Source organism: Epinephelus fuscoguttatus, linkage group LG20 (assembly GCF_011397635.1).
Source record: "Epinephelus fuscoguttatus linkage group LG20, E.fuscoguttatus.final_Chr_v1".
NCBI lineage: Eukaryota > Metazoa > Chordata > Actinopteri > Perciformes > Serranidae > Epinephelus > Epinephelus fuscoguttatus.
This window is the reverse complement of record NC_064771.1, coordinates 27,316,809-27,339,794: the sequence shown is the minus strand read 5'-3', so window position 1 is coordinate 27,339,794 and position 22,986 is coordinate 27,316,809. Positions and strand designations below refer to the sequence as shown.

At 42.5% G+C, this 22,986-nt stretch overlaps 1 protein-coding gene across 2 annotated transcripts; it reads left to right on the top strand.

Moving 5' to 3' along the window:
* The first annotated feature begins 1,923 nt into the window (after positions 1–1,923).
* sncgb (synuclein, gamma b (breast cancer-specific protein 1)) lies at positions 1,924–22,723 on the top strand. 2 transcript variants are annotated; one of them, XM_049564193.1, is made up of 6 exons: positions 1,924–2,318; positions 8,115–8,156; positions 9,220–9,347; positions 11,830–11,847; positions 16,876–16,917; positions 18,412–22,723. In XM_049564193.1, exons 1-6 carry the CDS (start codon positions 2,198–2,200, stop codon positions 18,418–18,420), a joined length of 360 nt encoding a protein of 119 aa, XP_049420150.1. In that variant the 5' UTR covers positions 1,924–2,197; the 3' UTR covers positions 18,421–22,723. The 2 variants fall into 2 exon arrangements, with proteins under 2 accessions (XP_049420150.1, XP_049420151.1); XM_049564194.1 differs by lacking the exon at positions 11,830–11,847 and having other exon boundaries at positions 1,926–2,318.
* The last annotated feature ends 263 nt before the right edge of the window (positions 22,724–22,986 follow it).

The following is a 22,986-nucleotide window of genomic DNA, read 5'->3' as shown; positions in this document are numbered from 1 at the left end:
TCTATTAAGACATGTTTAAAGGAAATGGCCACTTTAGAATGAAAATACAGACAGTACTTACTGACCCTCATGCCGACAAGAAGTCCAGTGTAGTTTTTTAATCGACAAAACTCGTTCGGGGTATCGGAGGATATGGCTAGCCAGATTTTTCCATACACTTGAAGTGCATGGAACCCATGTCCAAAATTATTTTGAAAATGTAATAAAACTCCACTAATGCATTTCAAAAATGTCAGAACGGCTCGTCCGTCGTAATCCAAGGGCCCTGAAGCTGCGGCATGCAAAATTGACTTGAAAAGACGTAATTTACTCCACTTTTATAGCATAATTTCTCACGGTGGTCAGTTAGCCTGCAACTCATGCTAGACTCGAGAACGTTCAGAGACGTTCTTGTTCTCGAGTCTCGCGATATGCATTAGCGGAGTTTTATTACATTTTTCAAAATGTGGGTTCCATGCACTTCAAGTGTAGCTGTTATTCCGGCTAGCTGTATCCTCTGATACCCCGAACGAGTTTTGTGGATTAAAAAACTACACTGGACCTCTTGTCAGCATGAGGGTCAGTAAGTATTGTTTGTATTTTCATTCTAAAGTGGTCATTTCCTTTCATGTGTGTTTTGAATCAAGTAAACTTTACAGCACATAGCAAGTATAAATGCTCACAATGGCGTAGGTGATGTGCGTAGGCTATGGCGAAGGGTCTGCAGCAGAAGTATAAATCCCACTTTACTCTGTAAACACGTACTTTAATTTCACATAGAAATGCTACAGGTTTTACAAATGTAAAGAGTTTCGCCACAGCAAATACACATGAAGTCATACTTACGCATTTGTGGATCCATTATTACACAAGGCAGGATATTGATTAGTGCATCTTTTGAGTCGACCAGGAGTTGACCACTTTTACATTTTAGTTTCTTGATACTTAATAAATTAATTTGAAACTGACTTGAGACTTAATAGTTGTTTATTAAATGCTTGAATAGTCCTTAACGTGTCTGAAGAGAACCATCAGTAAACCATAATGCTGTGTCATGATGTCGTATGTGTTGAGGCCACCAGAGGGCAGTGCGATTCTGTACAGCAAGACTGGCAATATGAGAGGTCCTCCTCTCTGCAAACTGCACTGTTCCAAAAATCACTTTACTCCTCGGTGTTGTTTTATAGGCTGTCTGATGGACTGAATGTAAAAAGAAAATATAGAGAGGCGGCAGCTTGTTTTCGTTTGTGTTCACAACTATTTCGCTCATCTTTTCTCCTCTTTGAATAAAACAAGTTCTAGCAAAAATGAAACAAAAATGGAGCGGCTGTCATGTGGAAGTGTCCACAGAATTGCGGTTCTGCTGAGCTGGCATGTCTGGGAGAAATGGGACGAGGAGGTGGAGGTGGAGGGGGAGGGGGGGCATGGAGGCAGTTGTGACTCATTCAGGTGGCGATGACAAAGCATTTTCTCCCCTCCTCACAGGATTAGCAATGGCTGCAGGTGCTCTCTTTTTCTCTCTTAATTCAGTTAAATGAAATGGTGATACACAGTACACAGACATCTGGGTGCTCAATGTGAGGAATACTCAGGAAAAAACGAAGAGCGAGTCATATCTTTGGGACGAGCTGTGTGACTACAGATTACATGACAGAATCTCACAGGGCATATGATGTGGGGGAAAAAATCCTCTCTGCTTCCAGTGCTGATGCTCTGCTGGTTATGTAACAGAGCTCACAAGCTCAGCATCTAGAAAGGTGTGTCCAGAGCAAACTGTCAATCAGAATATGCAAACAGCAGGCTGGAGGCTGCACTGAGCTTGAGTGAGAGTCATCAGGAGAAAGATGGATGACGGGTGGAGGTGTGGCTGAAGCGCGGGGTTGCAGCATGACTTGAAAATGCTGCAGCATCCGGCCGTCTCTCCTCCTCCTCCTCCTCCTCCTCCTCCTCCTCCTCTCTCCATCTTGTGCATACCGGCTGTTTCCTCCCCCCCTGTCTCTCAGTCTGCGTGCTGTAGCCCTGCTGTGCAGTTCTCTCAGCCCTCTGTTGTAGCACCAAAAGGGAGGAGGAGCCACCAGCGCACACGCGCATACTCACACAAGACACACACACTCTCACATCATCTCTTCTGCACGCTCACTGTAAGCACCAGCAAGCCAGCCAGCCAGCCAGCCAGGCCCATTTGGAGCAGGGGAGCCCAGCCGTCTCATCGCCCAAGATGGATGTACTGATGAAGGGGTTCTCCATGGCCAAGGAGGGGGTGGTGGCCGCCGCAGAGAAGACCAAAGCCGGCATGGAGGAGGCAGCAGCCAAAACCAAGGAAGGGGTGATGTATGTAGGTACGTAACACATCTTGTCTGTGGAGCTGCACGAGTTCTTTTTTTAAACAAAAAAAAAAAAAAAGTGGGTAAGTTTGGGGGAGACGCACTCATATTTGGATTTGTGTTGTTGCATCATGTGTTTTTGCACTGTTTGAGGCGGGGTCCCATGGGTGTCCATGTCTGGGACACTTGTGAGAAGCGACAGGGACAGAGGGAGGAGGAGGAGGAGGAAGAGGAAGAAAGGAGGGGATGGAGAGAGCACATACTGCTGCAGGACTGGTGCAGGGCAGAGGGTGGGGGTCTGAGAGAGAGAGAGAGAGAGAAGGATAGACAGACTGAGGAGGGGGACTTAGATGGAGAAAGAGATGGAAAAAGTTATAAATGGGGAGCTGGGCAGTTGCTGGTGGAGGACTGGTCTGTCTTTTTTTGGGGTGGGGGTAAAAGAGAAAGAGGAGAGGAAAGAGGGATTCTGCAGGATCTTGCGATGGCGCTGCCTCAAGCTTTTATCTCCTGCCCTATTTTATTCACATTGTGGAGTAGGACGTCCGGTGATGGACTCCGTGCAGCGATAAAGTCCCCAGAGACTCAGTTTATCAGCCATTTTTAAATTTGCAGACTGAGTTGACCTACATTTGACAAGCTGTCTGAGGTACATCTGCAGATAAATGTACACATTCACAATAAAGATGCTGAGAATGATCCAGAAGCTTTATGGTCACGCTGTGGTTCCCTGCACTTTGAGCTCAAGCAGCAAATGCGTCACATCTCAAGGTTACCTCGAGTACCAGGCTTTTAGGCCGCCCGAGAGGGGAGGGGCGTTGTAAAAGTAGGAGGGTGGGTGAGGAGTTAGCGGCATGAAAGTCTTCGTCGTGGTCCGCAGTCCGTCCCTTCGGCTCTCGGAACTGACCGTCACACAGCAGCTTCAAAGACCTTAATGACAGTGATGGAAAAAAATGCAACGGTATGCGTGCACGAGCTGAGAGAGTGGGGAGGGAGATGAGACAGGGCAAGGATCACTTGAGCACTGCAGCAATTTGCTCTCGCCACCCCCCACCTCCTTTCCCCCCTCCCCCCTCCCAACTCACCCTCCACCCTCACCCCATCCTCGTGTTGATGCAAGAACGTGTGTGTGCGCGTTTGTGGTGTTGCAGCAGCAGGATTTGCCTGCCAGTGTGTGCTTCTGTGATGACTAACCACCCCCCCCCCCCCCCCCACCCCCACCCCCCTTCCCCCAACATCACCGTGAAAGATGGAGGGATGCAGGGGGAGAGAAAAGAGGGGGAGAGAAGGGAGGGGTGTTATGTCAGAAAGAGCTTTGAGCTTCTAGTCCCGTGGCTCCTGTATGAACAGATGGAGGGGCAGAAAGAGGGATGACGGAGGGTGGAGGGATGACACTCACTGGAAAATGAAACCTGGATGTTGCAGAGAGTGCAGGTTGGTGACAAGCTCTGGTAAAGGAGAAGGTGGGGTGACTTCGAGATGTAGAGCAAAGTAAATGGAGGAAAAAGAAAATGGTAACGCAAATCACGAAGGGGGGGGGGTGTGATCGCTGAAGTGAGGAGGGTCGATGGCGCCGATAAACCACTGTAACTGCCTGCAGCAGAGTGCATACGTCAACGTTTGAGTGTGGGTACACAGTATCAAGGTCTGCACGCCTGCGTTCACAAACAGGCCGAAGCCGGTCAGACAGCTGGATGCGAGGGCGTAGATTTTGTTTCAACACTGTTTCAACACATATGTGAAACAGGGGAGGTTGGAGGTCCAGGGGAGGTTGGAGGTCCTCCCCCAGGAAATACTGAGTGTCAGACACTCCAGTAAATGTTTACACAGCAATTTATGCCTTTCCTGCATCAAATGAAAGTCCTCTGCCTCTTTAATGTTTTTACTGTGGGGGACAAATGCACATGCTGTAAATATTGAGAGGGACGTGTTCCCTGTGTCCCCCTTTAAGTCCAGTTTAAGGGTTGGTTGATTAGGATGGAAGCACTGTACTGTCCATGTTTTTAATGAATGAATAATACTCCCAAAAGTCTCATCAATAATACACAAGGAAAAAAAAAATCAGGATGCTGATTTTCTGCGATGATATTAAAAAGTGTCTTTGGTCAGTCTTCCAGACAGGGATTTATGCTTCTGCAGTCGTGCTATTAAATAATTTCAACACTAATTTGTAACTGCCTTTACATCCCTTATTTATTATGATTTATGTTGTTCTTATTTTTTAATCATGGGTTTATAGCGCCCTCAGCTCATTACCTCTCTTACACAGCTTTCTTTTGTACATATATATGTAGTAATTGTATCAAATGTGAACATCTCAGTGCATATATTATGTGTTCCATTGGTGCAAATGTCATCATTGATAAGATCTTTCATTGAATCCGGGACATGTCTGAGCCAAAGCACAAATCCCTCTCTGGAAAACTAAAGCCATATATTTTCACGTAATTTCATAACAGGAAAAATTATTCACACACTCTAATCCGTGCAATCCTTATGTATTGAGTCAAGCTCTCGATCTGGATATTATTTCATAAATGTCTTTCTATTTCTGGTTATATGCTGAGCGGTGTCCTGTGCATCAGCTGGAACTGCATCTGCCCAAATGTAATCTTCATCTTCATAGATAACAGTGTGTTCTGTATGATGGCGACAGAGAGATCACCACAGGCTCACATACAGGTATTCATGGTGACACCATGGTGGCTCCCCTCTGTTGACTGGGAGGAAGAAGCTGTGTCATTGCAGTGTGTGTGTGAGAGAGTGTGTGTGTGTGTGTGTTGGGCTGTACTGCAGTACTGCTCAGTACTCAGGCACGTGGCACATGTAGCACAGGGAGCGTGCAGGGAGATGGAGGGAAGCAGGAGACAGAGGGAGAGAGTGAAAGAGAGGATGGGTGGATGCAGGACACCGTAAATTGCAGCATCTGTGTGAAAGAGGGGACAGTCGGTGTGCACGAAATCGTGTCATTCCGCAGATTTATTCTCCCTTAGTTTCTACCTTCCTCCCGTCCCTTTCATCTCTTAGAGCAGATATTTCCCTCCTTCTATCCCTCACTCTGGCAGATTATATAACCACAATTTAATCTGCTTGGGATCATACTATAATGAGCACAGTGCTGGGGAGCAGAGAGGGAAATGCAGAGAGGTGCCGCTGTTCACAAGATGTTTTCTAGTATTTTCACAAAACACAGCTAAGCTTTATCGAGAGACAGAGAGTGAGAGGGAGAGAGAACAGAAAATTAAATAATCCAACCACGCTCACCTTTAGAATCCAAGGAAATGCATTAGTGAAAGGACACCACGTCTTTGAAGAAACTGTGTGAGAGATTTAGGGAGTTTAGTGGCATCTAGTGGTGAAAAATTGCAGGTTGCAACCAGCTGAAACTTCTCCCGGTTAGAATTCCTTCAGTGTTCAATGTTGAGGAAGTTTTTACCGGGAGCTGAATTATCCACAGAGGTCTCCTCCTCTCCAAAACAAACACACCTGGTGACTTAAACCGGTACAAACATCAAATAAAGCAGTTTAACATATAAAAAAAAAATCTGTATTTCCGATGGTCTTGTTGCGAAGGGGACTCTAACTATGGTTACTGATGTGAAATCCAATTGCCAAACTATTACTTTATATTCCATTTCTGCCAATATATGCCCCTGAATCCTATACACTGGCCCTATAAATGAAATTTTGGAAAGAACAATGGAGACTGCTGACATCTTCAGCAGGGATATGTCAGAGTACTTGTGAGAAAACAGCTGCTAATAAATGTTCGAAAAGGGAAGATAAATGTTAGTTAGAACATTCGAACTTCTATGATGTTCGTAGTACATGTTGGTATTTAAAATGTATGAAAATTAACATCCAAAAATTTGTTTTTCAAAGTGAAAGTAAAGTACAGGGATGAACGTTTACATTTTAATTGTATCAGCAACGTCCCATGATTATCATGGTTTCAACAAATTGTCTTCTGAATACTACAAGATGAATTAATACATTTATCAAAACATCAGTTAGGTGTACAGTAAGGGTCACCATTTGATTTATTGATGAATAAAACTAATCTACACAATACAATACACAATATAGAATTAATCAAAAGAAAATGTAACTAAAACAATGAAAACCTCCAACATGACAAACAAACATAGGAATTGTAAAATTTGTAACTTTTCCATTAAACGCCTGGGACCCAAACTTTTGTTTGGTGTGTATTTTTAATTTCTTCTAGCTATTTGGAATCAGGAGGACCTGATAAGTATAAAAAACTAAACATTGTCAACAATAATAAAGTCCCAGTGTCCTTAAACAAGTACTCTCTAATTATCAGTGTCTTAGCTTTTTACTGTTGCTAAAATTGCCAAAAATTTGTAGGGCAAATCTTCGGTGAAGATTCTCAGTCATCCAGGTCATGGTAATCATAAGTGCTTTATCGTAGGCAACTGGACTTTCTTGCGTTATTTGAAGACGTTTCACCTCTCATCCAAGAAGTTTGTTCAGTTCTAAAGGACTGGTGCAGAGTTGCAGGCTTTAAACTCTGTGTGGGTGTGAACCCTTACAGAGTTGTTTGGGTCACATGTGAGTTGTTGACCCACCTGGCCATCATGTGGGTCGTTAGGGTTAGATGGGACCAGGTGTGAATGGGGAGGGATCCCAAGACTGCATTGTAGGTGGGTGATAAATGGTGTCGTAGGTCACCTCCTCTGTTTAACTAGTTTGACGTAGAGGGTTTCTTTCATGCTTCTTCATCTACGTCAAATTAGAACGACCATCGTTAAACAGAGGAGGTGGCCTACGACACCACTTATCCACCTACAATGCAGTCCTGGGATCCCTCCCCAGACGACTTCATATCCATTCACAACTGGTCTCATCTAACCCTAACGACCCACATGACAGGTGGGTCATGACTCGTCGTGACCTCAACGACTCTCTAAGGGTTCACACCCACAAAGAGTAGGATGTACGATATAGCACCTATGAGCGTAGGGCATATCAAACTACAAAAGTTATCAATCATGTATAAGTTTCAACCATAAAATGTGATCAGGTTTTGGATAGGGCCGACCGATTTATCGGCTGGCCGATTTAATCAGCCGATTATAGCCAATATTAGGGCAAAAGTTGGCCGATTGATGCCGATGTTAACACTTATATTTTCATCACTAATAAAATGCAGGGAATATGGTGTTTTACTTAGAAATGATGTCCTTGTGTTATTTCCCAGAGGTTTACTGCCTTTTTGCACATCATATTTTTGATTTTCTTGTGTTCAAATTGTTCATATGCTGCTTGTTCCACACAATTTCTGATAATAAAAGTATTTGAAAATAGTAAAATGTTCTTCCTTCAATTTATATCTTTGTAACGAGTATTTGAACTATATTTAAGCCATCAAAAGCAGGTATTTCGGGGGGTTTAAATTGAAAAACGTAAAAATTTAATCGGCCAATGTATTGGTTATCGGATTTTTTTATTCCCTAATATCGGAATCGGCATCGGCCCCAAAAAATCCTTATTGGTCGGGCCCTAGTTTTGGATCTTGTCCACTTTTGTGTCGTGATCAGCTGCAGACTGACTTGGCAGAAATGGCTGCCATCTTGTTTTTACATGGATTAGTGTATTGTGCTCTTACTACCACTAGATGGCACAAAGAAGAGTCCACGAACGAGGACAACAGGTCTGAGTTAAGTAGAATGAAGTACAAGGTCTGGTTAACCCAAAATGTGACGTCCTCATATGAGGACACAGGGTCTCAGGAGGTTGGAGAGTGAGTTATTTTCATGAGTGTAATTGTATTCTCTCTTTGATCCTCAGGCAGTAAGACAAAGGAGGGAGTTGTGTCATCAGTAAACACAGGTAAGAGAAGCTGTTTACCTGCTAGCCTTTTTTATTTTTATTAGTTAACATTTACTAATTCTATTTGTGACGTCTTAGCACAAACCTTAGGGGGGGGTACAAATATTATGTGGCAGTGGTTTGTATCTGCAGATGTTCTTCTGTGATCTTACAGGTGTTTGCTGTCTTTGCCCAGGACGATACCAAAATGTGAATTAAAATCATCTCCATAGCTTCATTTTGGGACTTTGTTATCCACAGCCCTGCTCTTTAATGGAGGTGGGGTGATTAATCAAACATACATTTCCCAAACTAGTCGACCAGTTAGTCTTAATCTTTATGGCCTTTCTCTTGTAAAACTGAGAGAAAAAAAAGTTTGCAAAGATTTTGTCCCAAGTGTTTTCAAACTGTAGTTTTTGTTTTTTCAATAGAAAAGACTTAACGGGCAAAGACTAATGGGTTGGTTTGGCAAATGAACATCTGGTTGATTTCCTTACCTGCGCCAAAGAGCATGACTCCAAGAAAGTGGGCTGGACTTTGACGCCAATTTGACATAGCGTGACAAACTGTCACTACAGCTCGTGGCACCTGATGCCATTGGGCCCAAAAAGACTTTTTCCCATGTCCCTTTTTCCCCGTCTGTAAATCAGTGGATTAATTTCTTTGAGCGTCACAACCCCCACAAAATGACTTCTTTCTTTGTATTCATTTGATCCAATAACATTTGGAAAGTCCAGAAGAGCCCCATGTTGAAATCATTTTATCCCCACTCAAGTCAGCAGAGGGCTAAAGGGGAAGCAAGCTGCTTGGCCAGCTGAAGTTAGCCTGTTGTGCGTGAAGATGCCAATATGCTTGCTCTGTTGGCCCGTTGATGCGAAATATCTGGGTAATTTAATACCTGGGAAGTCAAAGCTTTATGGCTTCATGAGTCACTGAGCAACTTTGGTAGGAACGAACAGGCCCTGCCTAGAATGCTGTATCCAGGTCTCTTGATAGGTCAATATACAGGTGGTGTGTGTGTTTTGTCATTGTGCATAATTTGAGTGTGTTTCAGCTTCATTAACTCCCCCCCCCCCCGTCTCAGTGGCCAACAGGACTGTGGACCAGGCCAACATCGTTGGAGACACAGCGGTTGCTGGGGCCAATGAAGTGTCACAGGCAACAGTGGAAGGGGTCGAGAATGTCGCCGCATCAACCGGGCTGGTCAGCCAGGTCAGTTACCACAATAACATTGGGTTACACCAATGGCCTCCACAGAAACATGTCTGTGCGCAGCACCATGAAAATATATGAACTTTGAGTGATTTTCTGCTCCAACAAGCTCCGACAGACTCGCAGGTCCAGACTCAAGTTTAAGTCAGCCCGAAACTGATGCAGTGATCTTTTATAGACAGCTGGTTTAAGGTCAGCCACTAGATGGAGCTGTTTCTCCACATTAAACACATCAGAGACCTCCAGAGAGTTAAAGAAATCTCATTTACAGTTTCCTCTGTTCAACAAAATTATACATCAAAGCAATGCTTTCAGTGAAATTAACACACAGTCTCTTGATGATTCTGTTCATATTTATTAGGATGCACCTCATCCGATTATTTAGTGGTATTTAAGATAAGTGGATTAGAGCTCCAATGCAGCCTGTGTCAATTAATCCTCAGATTTCTTTTGATTAATTCAGTGTTCCCAACCTGTGGGTCCCGACCCCTGTTGAGGGTTGCCAAAGTTTCAAAAAGGGTCGCGGGGCCTTCTTGATTTCAAGGGGTGTTGGATAACTTTGAAACTATATGTACAGCAGAGATTTCAGGATTTCATTCATTTCTGTGAGGAAAACTAAATGAAATTGTTATTTGTGAAGTTTAGATAATTTGGGTTAATTGAACAGATTATCCGTTGTGCTGTACTGTAATTGTTATGCATTGAATATAATATGATATATCCATGAAATATGTGCCTTAGTCAGGGGTCGTCAGTTTACTCTGATAGAAAAGGGGTCCCTTCAGGAAAAAGACTGGGAAACACCAGTGTATAAAATAGTGACAAAATGAACCTGTTACAAAAAAACAACAACAACAAAAAAAAAACGTATTTTGTGACTCTTCTTATCACTGAAATATCTCAACCATTGTACCTGAGCGTTACTATTAGCTTACAATGGAGCCAGTTCAGACATTACAGTGAATCCACAGTTGATTAAGGTAATGTTTCTATATATTCAATGAAAGGCTGCCAGATCTTTGAAAAGGCATCGCACCTGTTTTTCAGGACATAGATGATCTTCTCTAGAGGTATACAGATCATCATTTCTGATGTCCACTTTGATATAGAGAGGGGGGGAATCTGACTTCTAGGGGCCGTATTCACAAAGCTTCCTCGTAGAGTCATTCTTAGTGACAAAATTCTTTCAAAGAAAATTCTTTTCTTAGAATCTCCCCTTAAAGTTAAGACTAGGTCCTGGTAAAGATAAGTTATTCACGGAGCATCTCAGACCTTAAAAGAACTCCGAAGGTGAAAAACTGTTAAGAGCAGAGAGGAGGAATTTTAAGAGGTTTAAGACTTTCTTAATCAGAGGGGAAAATGGTGGCCACCTGACAACCAATCACATCTGTTAAAAGAATACATCACACCTAGCAACAGGGTCAACCACACCTCCTTACTGGGGTAAAAGTTTCTATCCCTTCCTTTCCTCAGACTTGCTCTGCGAACTTTCCTAAATCATTCCTAAGCTAGGACTTCTTACTAAAGGTTTTAGGCTAAGTGAGGAACTCTGTGAGAATATTCTCAGAATGTCTGTGAATACGACCCCTGCTTAGTGCAATATGCTTCCAGGAAACAGCAGGAGCTATGTTAATAAATTTCCTGGAGCTTTGATTTAGTTTCAAATTTAAACATTTCCTAAGAGAAATTGAATTTTGTGTGCATCATTTTAGTGAGTATGTCACACAAATCAAAATGTTAATTTTGTGCAGTGCCATCTGAAACAGATATTTGGAATTGTAGGATTATACCAGTGTAACTTTTGAGGGATTAGGTACAGTTGATGGAGAAAAGTGTAGCTGACCAAACTAAATCTGGCATTTACAGTGGCGTACTGGATTTTTGAGGCAGAGACTGTTATCGATATTTTTATTGAATAAGTCAGCCAATATATATTTTTTTTAAAAAAAAGCATAAAATAGATGAAACAATCTTGATACGGATACATTTCTGTAACAGATTGTCTTGTAACTTATATTAGTGTGGTTGATTTATCAGTCTAGCTTTACTTAAATTATTAATTGATCATCAGCAGTGTTTATCTTGATTCATCAGTCAATTGTCACTAAAAGGACCAACATGAACATGAGAATGTGAATCATTATGTATTTGCACTGTATTAGTAACTATGTACTGTTTTAACCTGGTCTTAATATATGCCACATCCATTAAAGCCCACGTATACCACACAGTTATATTACAATTATTGAAAATATTTGTTTACTTTGTGACACTTGACTCAGATGTTAGATGGCCTTCATCTAACTTTTGTGCCTTATGCATGTCTTTTTTTTTTTTTTTTAAAATAGTTTTTTTGTCTTGTGTGTCACTTCTTTTGTCACAATACTGTGGCAGTGCTTCTGTCTTGTGTGTCGTTCTGTGTCGCTGTTGTTCTCCGCTTTTGTTGTTCATGTTGTGTGTCTCATCTGTGTTTCCCTGATAGGAGGAGCCTGTATACGAGGTGCATATTGGACAGAGCAGTGTGGGGTCATAGGTCATGCTGGGGTGGGCTGGAGTGAAGGAGAAACACGGGCTGCGGTGGAATAGTCTTTTTTTTTTTTCTTCTTTGGAAGGTTCCTTACTGAGTGTCATGACCTGAAAGTATCTAAGTGGCAGCCATGACAAGAGCTGGTTGAATTCTTTAAATGCTAAGGAAAGGTGCCTCAGTGCTTCCTTTCTTATCTCCTTTTGCATAGGATACACTGGACCATCCTTTACGAAAGGAAAGGAGATAATGCCGTCCCACGTTAGCTTGCGGCAGCAACAGTTCAAGTGACACGCCATTTTGCCATTCATGAAAACAAGCCATATGTCTATTACATGCAATATGATTTTGCCAAGTTGGGCATGATCCTGGATCAACATCCCACATCGTGCTCCTGGACAAACATTGCAGTCCTCTGACATCATCAGTGTGCTGCTCCTGTGCTTCTTTTAAAATACCTCTGTGCTTCTTCAGAGCTAAGCTAGTTTCCCAAATTAAAGTTAGTGCAATACATGACTTCAACAAGGCTACAACAGGTGGCGCGCCGGTGACATCATAGGTGATAGAAACATGGGATTTTGACTGGCGGCAGAGCTCTTCACACACATAAAGTGTAAATCAAAACAAATCAGTTGAGTCTTTCCCCTTCGGATGAAATGGCCAGTCAGGCTACATGCAACGGAGAGAGTTTAAGAGGTCCTGATCGCCTTCGGTACAACGAGAAAGTTAAAATGATAGGAGGTGTGTGCCCTTTTCAGCTGCCAGCCTCTGTGTAGTCTCGCCACCAGACAATCAGAGCTCTCCAGCTTCTGATAGTCTGGGGACACTCCTTTCTAAAGTGTGTTTGACACACCGGCGAAAGCGGCCGGCAACAAAGCAATGCCTCTTGCATTTTTGAAAAGGACGCGCACTCCTGGAAATGTGCGCTCCCCCTTTTCTCGTCCGCAAGGACACAAACACACAGAGAGCTTGAAAATGGATGCCGAGAGATTTAACTCCGTTTTATCAAACGTGTGCTCAGTCCACAAGATTGTGGAAATGAAGGACTTACAGCGACCTGAGCCATTTTGTACCGCTACACGTGTTTCTAGTCGGACTGTGTTTACGAGCACAAGAGTTCAGCGAGCCACCGAAGGACCGCCCTGCAGATTTACTATTGGTTCTGCAACGAAGGGAGTTTTTTTAAACTCTGAAATTGTATCCGCCCATCTAAACACAAAATCAAGGAGAAAGTCATCAGTCTTTAGTTAAGCAAAGTGTCTAAAGACTGACTTGTGAGTCTAGCCTCTGTGTGGACGAATGACCTTGTCAATTCATTCATTCAATTCATGTCCTGTCGATTCATTACTCAACATTCATTAGAATTAACTTCTTGGCTTTGAATATCTCATGTTATTGTTGAGATCAACTGACTTTAGCTAGCTAGCTAACGTTAGCCAACTAACCTGTGATGAAGTGCCTGCCACAGATGTAACGCTAGGTGTAGTGACTGGCTTTCCGTCTGTACCCTGCCGTTTGATGGCTATGAGCCACAGACTTCTTCTTTCCCCATTCTTCACTCTAACCAGGAGCAAAGAAACAAACAGCTGTCAGCCTGCTCCTACTGGCACACATTGTTGTTTTAAGACATGCCTCTACATGCTGGTAGATAGAGCGGACCACTGGAATGGACTGCTTGAGTCGCGGAGCGCTGGGCACAATTATAACAGAATTTGTATTCATACTGTCAATGCTTTAGCTCACGGACATAAATACAGTTAACTGTTACTCTAAAAAATACATTTCAAGGGTTTGACAAAGTGTTTGCTCCACAATTTCTTCCCTGTTCAAGCCTCACGTTTTATTGTCTGTATCCATTTTTGTCTTCTACAAGGTTCTGTTTTTCTGCTCGGCAGCTGATAAAAGCTAAGCTCTGGGTTTTTATTGGCCGTGCAGCCCACCACACAGCAACTTTTCGGCATTTGGGCTTAGTGAAAACTCAACAGGCGGGGAATGGAGGGGAAAGCGGGCCTCCTCAAAGACAGTGGATAAACCAAGACGGTCCACTGCGAGTCAGTTTCCTGTATCAGTGTCACGTGGGGTTCGCGACCAGACTAACAGCAGGTCCTGAGTCCATTGACTTCAGTGGGAGAAATGAACGTGATTACAGATTATGGCCGATTCTTTCGCCCCATAGTCACGGAAGCAAATATTAGACCCATTTATCACAAGCCACATATCTTCAGAACATTCCGACACCAAAATGCACCAAAACACACTCTCACGAGATTTGGCAACAGAAAGCTCCTCTCTGGTGCTGAAATCAGTGCAGTTTTACCAAAGATACTGGATTAAAAAAATATTTTTTTCCAGTGGATGTCTTAGTTACAACATGATTGAGCTAACTGGAGTAGTTTCATGTCGTATCCGACAACGGGATTGGCGGTTCTCCATCGTCTTTGATTGGGCTACGGGGGACAACGCCTACATAGGAGACCGGAAATGTATACCATATCATACAATGGGGGTATATTGTAGGTGGGCCATCTTGTTATAATACAGTATCTTTGGCCTCGTTTCCCCTTTGGGGGTGTGGCTTTCAGATTATGACGCATTGCGCTCTGTCTCTATAGATCACTTCCTTTCTTGAAAATGTGAAGGTGAGGTTTTGCTCACTCAACTTTACTTGTAGGAATGTAAAACTTTGCAAAAAACATGTTAGACTGATCAGAAAAATACTAGAAGAGTTCAAGGGACATCTAAGATACACCTTTCGTAGTCCGTCTTCGTAAGTAGTAGCATATTGTAGTTTCACTATGCACAGAAGACCCATGTCAACAACATTGCATAATTACGTAGCTAAGTGTAAGTGCAGTTGGATTCTTTTAGCACAGAGGTTGTCTTCTTCTGAGTCATCATGAGTTCTCTTATCCATCTTTCCTTGACCCCATGACATTTTCCATTGAGGTCAAGGAAAAGTTTTTAGGAAGAGACATAGGATGTCATTTTTCTTGACTATTCGACCACAGCCAGAGGGGGGGATACACTGCATGCTACATGCACAAAGTTACCACTTTATTGGTTATGCCTGTACAATCTAATCCAATTTACCTGCAATAAATCTGACTTTTCCTGCAGAATGTTTTTAGGTAGGATTTACTGCAGGACTGTTGTGTTGGGTTACATTAAATGGCACAAGTGTACCTAATAAACTGGCAACTCAGTGTATATTAGCTAAGAGCCCACAACAGACTAAGTGAGCGTCAGCAGGGGAAAGAAGAAACACAAGCTGCTGTGATGCTTCTGAAATTAAAATGGACAAAACATGCTGAAGTATTTGGATAAATGTGGAAGCAAATAAGAGACATGAGTAATTGAATTTTAACACCCGCTGAATTGTCAATAATGAAATTAAAGCACCAATGATATTGTGGCATTGAAATATTTTACGTTAAGAACCATGTAACTGAATGTTTTTGAAAGTTTTTTCCCAGTGTTCACAAATTAAGATCCAAAAATTCAAGTTTTGGAATATAAAAAATGTTTTAAGCTGAGAAAATTTAAACAGCAACATTTGGGCAGTGATGTTATATTTAAAAACATTGAACATAAGGGAAATGTGTGTGACTAGCAGTAGAGTGAATGGAAATGAAAAGACAAAAGCCATGCGGGGTGCAGTGCAAAAACAAGAAGATGAAATTTGCAAAAATGAATATGAATGAGTAAATGAATTAATGTATTCTCTTACTGTGCCTCAGGATAAGCTTGCCTCGGTTGCCAATCGTGTTAGGTCCAGCACTGCATCTGGGCTTCCCAGGACAGGATAGTTAAACCTGTTGTTTTGACCAGTTGAATTTTTGAATCTGAATTTAACCAATCAAATTTGAGCAACCTGAATCTCATTCAATTTCAGTAACTGCTTCTCATATTAGGGGTAGCGGGGGGGCTGGAGCCTATCCCAGCTGAAATTAGGTGAGAGGCAGGGTACACCCTGGACAGGTCACCAGACTATCTCAGGGCTGACACATAGAGACAGACAACCATTCACACTCACATTCACACCTACGGACAATTTAGAGTCACCAGTTAACCTGCATGTCTTTGGACTGTGGGAGGAAGCTGGAGCACCTGGAGAAAACCCACGCTGAACCAGCAACCCTCTTGCTGTGAGGCGATCTGAGTAACCTGAATCTAATTTTGGAAATTCTGAAACTTTCTTTTTTTTTTTTTAATCTAAATTTCTGAACATTGACAAAAAATATATGCAAATTCAGTTTTTAAAATTGCAAATAACTAAAATTTCATGTTTTAATTTCAAAGCGGTAAATTCAGAACAAATAAATTTAGTTCTGTTTTTCAAAGTTAAATATTTCAAAATCATGAATTCAGAGATGTTTACCTTTTGCAATTAAGTATTCAGCGGCTGTAAAATTCAAATACTTATGTCTCTTTTTTGCTTTCATTATTATTGTTTCCATTGATTGTTTAACAGCATAAAAACATGTCACAATTTCCTACTCTGAATATAGCCAACATTTTCCTCTGACCTCTCAGACGCTCACTCATTGGTGTGGTTTAGGCAACAATGATACTAAAACTCTCCATTTCTAACCATGTAGCTCTCCTGGGTAGCATTAAGTAACCTACATGTGCTAAGCCACATCTCCAGCACGTCAGATTAGCTAGTGAATATATTCATGGCATGCACCAAAATGGCTTCATGCACTGCTCAGGCTGAGCAAGGCCTGTGCACCTGGAGCCCGGCAACATGTTGTAAAGCTCTAATCAACTAACCGAACCCCCTTGGAACTCTTGAGCATGATAATAAGACCCGAGACAATCCTACAGCATGGTCTTTGTAGTCTTAACTGCTTTATTATATCAGAGTTGGAGGAAAACGAAAGCTAGATGGCCTTCGGTGCTTGAGGCCCCTCCGCCCTGCCATCACCTCATCCTTTCATCATCTCTACTCCACCTCTTTTTATGTGTCTAACTTGTTCTCACTCTTCTTGTTTCGTCTTGCAGGGAGAATATGGGGGAATGGAGCAGGGTGGGGAAGGAGGAGAGGTAAGAAAACAAGTTCAGACGGCTGTTGGTATCAAAGCACAGCAGATCATTTATGAGAAGCAGCTCAGTCAGATCAAATTATGTGTGACTCATTTGGCCAAGTGCACTAATGATATGAATGTTTCTAAGGTGGAGAGAAACTAAATACATTTACTCACTCTGTGATTCTTTATCAAGGTATTTCAATTATGTAAAGGCCAAAACACACCAGCGGCATCATATGTCGGCGGCGATGACACGAGTCAAGTGCCGCCCCCAACACACACAAAAAGCGTCACGCTGCGGGGCATCAACCAGATTTCTATTGCACACTCCAGTCCGCTAGGCTGGGAAGTACAAAATAGCGCTTTTTCAAGGGCGGCGACGCTGGAAAAATAGGACAATAGCGTAAAGTGCTGTGGCACGTCGACACGCGTCGAGCCACCGGCGGTGTGGGTTTGTAAATAGAAAACACCCACCACCGGTGTGTTTTGGCCTTAAGACTTTGTACTTTGTTCTACCACATGTATAGACCTGAGACCCGAACTTTTGTTTGGTATGTATTTTTATTTTCACCTAGCTATTTGGGATCAGTAGTACCGAATAAGTGTAAAAAAAAAAACTAAACTTTGTCAACGATAATTAAGGCCCAGTGTCTTCAAACAAGACAACAGTAAAATCCCAATGTCCTCAACTGAGTATCTCCTAATTAACAGCGTCTTATCTTGTTACTGTTGATAAAATTGGTCAAATTTGTTGCCATATCAAACCACAAACATTATTAATCATAAATAGCATAGCATAGCTCCCCTGGTTGGCAACTCTCTACATCATATAAGGAACTCTCGGGATTTTACCAACAAGACCAGAGAGATAACACTGGACTCTGACGAAACTATGGTATCCTTACATTCCCAACAAAGAAGCAGTTAAGACCGTGAGGACACATCTGCTACCAGACAGCTCCTTTCCAGACAGGACCAACTTCACCCAGACCACATTTGTGACCTGCTCGATCTTAGTTTGACCACCACCTACTTCAAGTACAGCGAGGGTTTTTACAGACAAAGCACAGCTGTGCTATGGGCTCACCGGTGTCCCCTCTAGTGGCCAATCTTTACATGGAAGATGTGGACAAGAGAGCTCTGACCACCTTTAGAGGAACTGCTCCTAGCCACTGGTTCAGGTATGTGGACGACACCTGGGTCAAGATCAAAACTGAGGAAGTGGAAACCTTCACGGAACACATTAATGCAGTGGACCCTAACGTTAAATTCACTCTGAGGAGGATCTGAACGGGTTAAAATACAGTACTTGAGTAAATGTATGTAGTTACTTTCCACCACTGCTCAGTAACCAGTAAGCTGATCTTGATGGTTAATCTCTGCAGAGTGCCCTTTTAACATTTAAAGGCCTATTTTTCTTACATTGTGGTGTTTCTACTTTTATCCGACTAAAGAATTTGAGTACGTCTCCCACAGCTGACGTGTTTCCTCTCTCCCTCCTTTCTTCCAGGGTTACTAGTCGTCTTCAGGACCTTCCTTCCCGTGCTCTCCAGCGGTCCCTCGCTACCCTTGCCTCGCTGTACCAGACTCCAGATGTTCAACATATTTTTTTGTGACTTTACAGAACCAAAATCAACTGAAACAGACTCTTCCGGATGCCGCACCTCAGCCCCTATCTCCCCCTCTGCCTCGTCACTCCGTGATGCCCCCATTTACCCCCACCCTCCCAGCAGCAGCATCCCGCTGCCACCTGTCCTCACCCTGTCTCCTCCCCTCTGATTTTCTGCAGCCTGTAGCTTTTCCTCCACTGCCCGTCTCCACCTCACCTGTGTGTTAGTGTCGTCCTGATATGAACCCTGTTGTTGTTACAGCCCCCCCTCCCCTCGCCAACCACCCTCGCCTACCAACCGATAGGGAAATCTCACAAACACACACGTACACACAAACAAAAGATACACACCTTCACTTAACACACACATTAAACACACACACACACACACATACAGTACACCGCAAATGCCAGCACAGCCACACACACCGGGCAACCGTTGGGAATTTTTTGGGTATGTAAATACAGTAAAATACAGTAAAGCCTCTGCATTCCTTAACAATAACAGTAAGTCACTGAGTGACTGAGGCAGGGTATGAGAGGGTGTGTGATCTGCTGTTTGTGTGCCTGTGTGTCCATGTTAGCTTATCTACGTGTGTGTGTGTGTGTGTGTGTGTGTGTGCATGTGTAGCTGCTGGCGTATAAAATAAATCTCCAGAGGCTTGTGCAGGGAATGGTGCATCAAGGACAGATATCCTTCTGTTACGTGTGCAGTAGTTAGTTAGTTAGCTACAGTAGACTGCATGCACAGATGTGTAGAATGACTTGTCTCGTGTTGTAACTGTAGAGTAGCAGCTATTCTGTGTAGCTTTGTATGGCTTTGTGTGCGTTTGGCCTCGATATTAGAAACAGGGTTATTAACCAGGAAGCAATACACAACGCTCATTTCTCTCAGCTGTTAGAGCGGAAACTTTGAATTGTGTTCTTGTGATGCATGAGAAAACGAGCAAGTTGGTGTTTAGTTTCAGATTTTCACACAATTTCTCTGTAACGTTCAATATTTGTGGCTAAATAAGCAAAGCCGAAGCGAGACGACAAGCAGATTTTGGTTCTTTAAGGGCACAGTCACACATGAGTGAAATTTACCCCCGTTTACTTCCATTCAAAGCGAGCGAAGGGGAAAATAAAATATACGCTTCCGGTGGAAAAACAGATTTACATCTGCGCATCACCTGGAGTTCAGCTTTGAACTTTGACCTGCAAAGGAGCAGGGTGAAGTCGGGTAAAATGGGACAAATATGGTTTTACATGTCTGGCTCTTTAAATATTAGCAGCAAGTCGACAAACACGTTATTGCATTGTTACTAAAAAGGTGCTGTACATAAAACAATCATTTTTATTGGTCTGAGATAACGAGGGTGGGCAGAGCAAAGATTTTTTAAAAAGAGGAAAAGGAAAGGAAAGCCATCTGTAATGTTGGTTTTGGTAATAGGAGTACTGCAGCTAAAAGAAGGTGTAATGCCAAAAATGGCTGAAGGATGTTGCATTTTTATTATCATTATATTTTCACAATACACTTAAGTTTCTATGGGAAAGTTTTGTGTGAGTAATGCACTCAGCTAAAATGTGACATTTCTCTGAAGTGAAACCAGCATGTTTTTAGGCTACCAGGTGCCATAAAATCATAACTTATGCTTTTGTGTGCCCCCTGTAATATTGCAGACATGTTTAGTGCCATTGTGAAGCGGGATTTATACTTATGCGTCAGACCCTACGCTGCAGCCTGCGCACGTGACCTATACCGTTGTGAGCATTTATACTTGTGCGGTGGTGTGTCTGTGTCACTCTGCAGTTACACCTTTAAAGAACTAGCTGGCGGTGGAGGTTTCTGTGAAGTGCTGTAAAGTTTAGTTAATTCAAAACACACATTAAACACACATTAAACATGGTTTAATAGAGACAATGTCAAACACAAGTACACAAATCAGCTTCACTATAACTCGCAGCATTCACAGACAAACACTTGTCTTTATCTGGACACATTTTCCCCACAAATACAACATGCTAATGTTATTAGCATAAGCCTATGGCATTTTACATTGTATAAATTAGCCTAGCGACCAGCAAACTTTCCCTCCTCTCAACTGAAACCAGGGACAACAGCAACATTTAACAAAGGTAACGGTACAAAATTCGGCTCCATTACAACTCACAAGGTTCACTGACAAAACAACTGTCTTATACTGAACACGTTTTCCAAACAAATACAACATGCTAACATTATTAGCACAAGTCTATGGCATTTTACATTGTATAAATTAGCCTAGCGACTAGCTGAGATTTCCTCTGCTCATATGAAGCCAGGATAAATCACACACAAGACACACCAACGTCGCTGCGACGTGTAGTTACATTTCCGGGGAGGTGCTTGTCAGGCGATGGCGTAGGCTCTATATTGATGTAGAGCCTACGCCGTAGCTACTGCGTCGATTTAACCCAGAAGTGTAAATTCCACCTGACTCAGAATTATTAAAGGTGATGCAGTGAGTCCAGTGCAAGGAAACAGGCAGCGAGAAAACAGGGAAAGCATGACGCAAAAGTTGGAAGTTTGGTAACATTAAAGATTTCATAAATGTATGATATCACTACTAAATGAATTTAACCATTTAAAAAAAACAAACCTGACTCTCCCATTTTACCTGAACATGTCATCAGAGTGACGTAGGGTTTGTTGAAGTGTTTGAAGGTCCAAAATTTCCAAAGTGTTTCACTTGGCGACATATTATCTTTATAGAAATACAGCAGAGAGCCATAACAAGTCCTCAAGGTAACAGTCAAAGTAGTCTTTTGAGTTTTAGGTGGCGATCTACCAAGAAGTGACCTGACGTGAAGGAGAAACTGATTGTTACTGCATGCAACCAGTTGATATTGCATGACATTGGCCATGAAAATTATAAACTGCCCCACATGAGAGATGCTAACGGGAGACAGACGTGGAACTCAAGATAATGGTAAATGCAGCAATAACATCATAATTTGCGGTGTTTATTAGCATCAGGCACCGCCCACATCCAGCACGAATATCGCCCTGGCCATTTTCTCATGTGTGACGGTGCCTTAACTCCGACTGGTTCATGGAAATCCCTGACATCTCCTTTTTCACCAGTGTTGCTCAAACTTCGGAGAAGAATGTACGCGTTATTAAGAAGCTGATTAACATCTTCAACCTCTCCAGTGGTTACAAACTGAATATCAAGGGGAATGCGCTTCAAAAGCTGCCCTGTACAATTATAATAACTCAATGTGATGACCATAAAAAAACAAACATCTTGTCTTTGAATATTTCCCTCAATGTGAACATCAAAAAGATTCAAGGAAGAGTTCAAACAGGCTGGTAGAGAATATATGTCAGATTTTTTTCAGATTTAAAGCTACTCAAGGGGAAATTAAAAGGGAAACTAGGTGTAAGGGGTTAATTCAAGGAAGAAATGTGAGCAGCTGATACCGGTCACCTCTTGTTATCGTGTAGTTGCTTTTTAGTCTTTGTGAAAGCGGTTTGCATGCCATCAGGAGAAACAAGTCTGTGATGAAAAACATTGTGAGGAATCAGTCCGCTCGGAGAGCAGAATGAGAGCTCGGGTTTTTGTCGTGGATCAGCTTTATGTGTAGTTCTGTGTACAGCTTGAATTCTGGGATGTGTAGTTTTTAGGGCAGTTTTTTATTTCACACTAACTAGTCAGAACCCTGGCTGTTCTGAAGCTCCCGTCCATCAACTCTCTCAGCCAGTCAGAGGACTCTCTTCACCTCTCAGTCAGTGTGATGCCACCTTTGACTGTTCGTCTGCCCGGCAACAGTGTGTGTGTGTGTGTGTGTGTGTGTGTGTACTGTATGTGTGTGTGTGTGTGTGTGTGTGTGTATGTGTGTATATTTATGTGTGTGTTAATATAGAACCGGTTCAGCCAGCAAAGTGTGTGTGTGTTTGTGTCTGGAGCAGGTTTGTGTGTTTTTACTTTGAGGCCAATGGAAACTGATGACTGCATGTTGCCTTATCAAGCAATCTGACATTCACACACATACACACACACACATAGACCACACACGACACCTCACCTGTACCAACACACGGCACACTCTCAACAACACACAATCACTAATCCCACCTCAAATATACAAACACAAATCACACACACACCATGTTTAAGTTGGCATCAAAGCAGACTCGCTGATTTTATAAACAGTACCAGTGAAATTAAAAAGGTTTTGTTGAAATCCAGCAACTGTGTCAAGAATCTTTTGTTTCTGATCTCACAGCCAGGGCCAGATGAGTTATGTTTATTCATGTTGACCAAAGTCCTGTACAAGTGAACAGCGTGACTATAGCAAGTGAAATAACATCAACAAATGGCAACAGAAAATCACAAGGCAATATCATATGTGCACAAATCCTGAAGAGGAACTGAAACTTGGGAGCTCAATTTATAAAACATGAAAGATTTTAAAATATTAAAGCGACTATAGCAAACAAAGGCCTTTGAA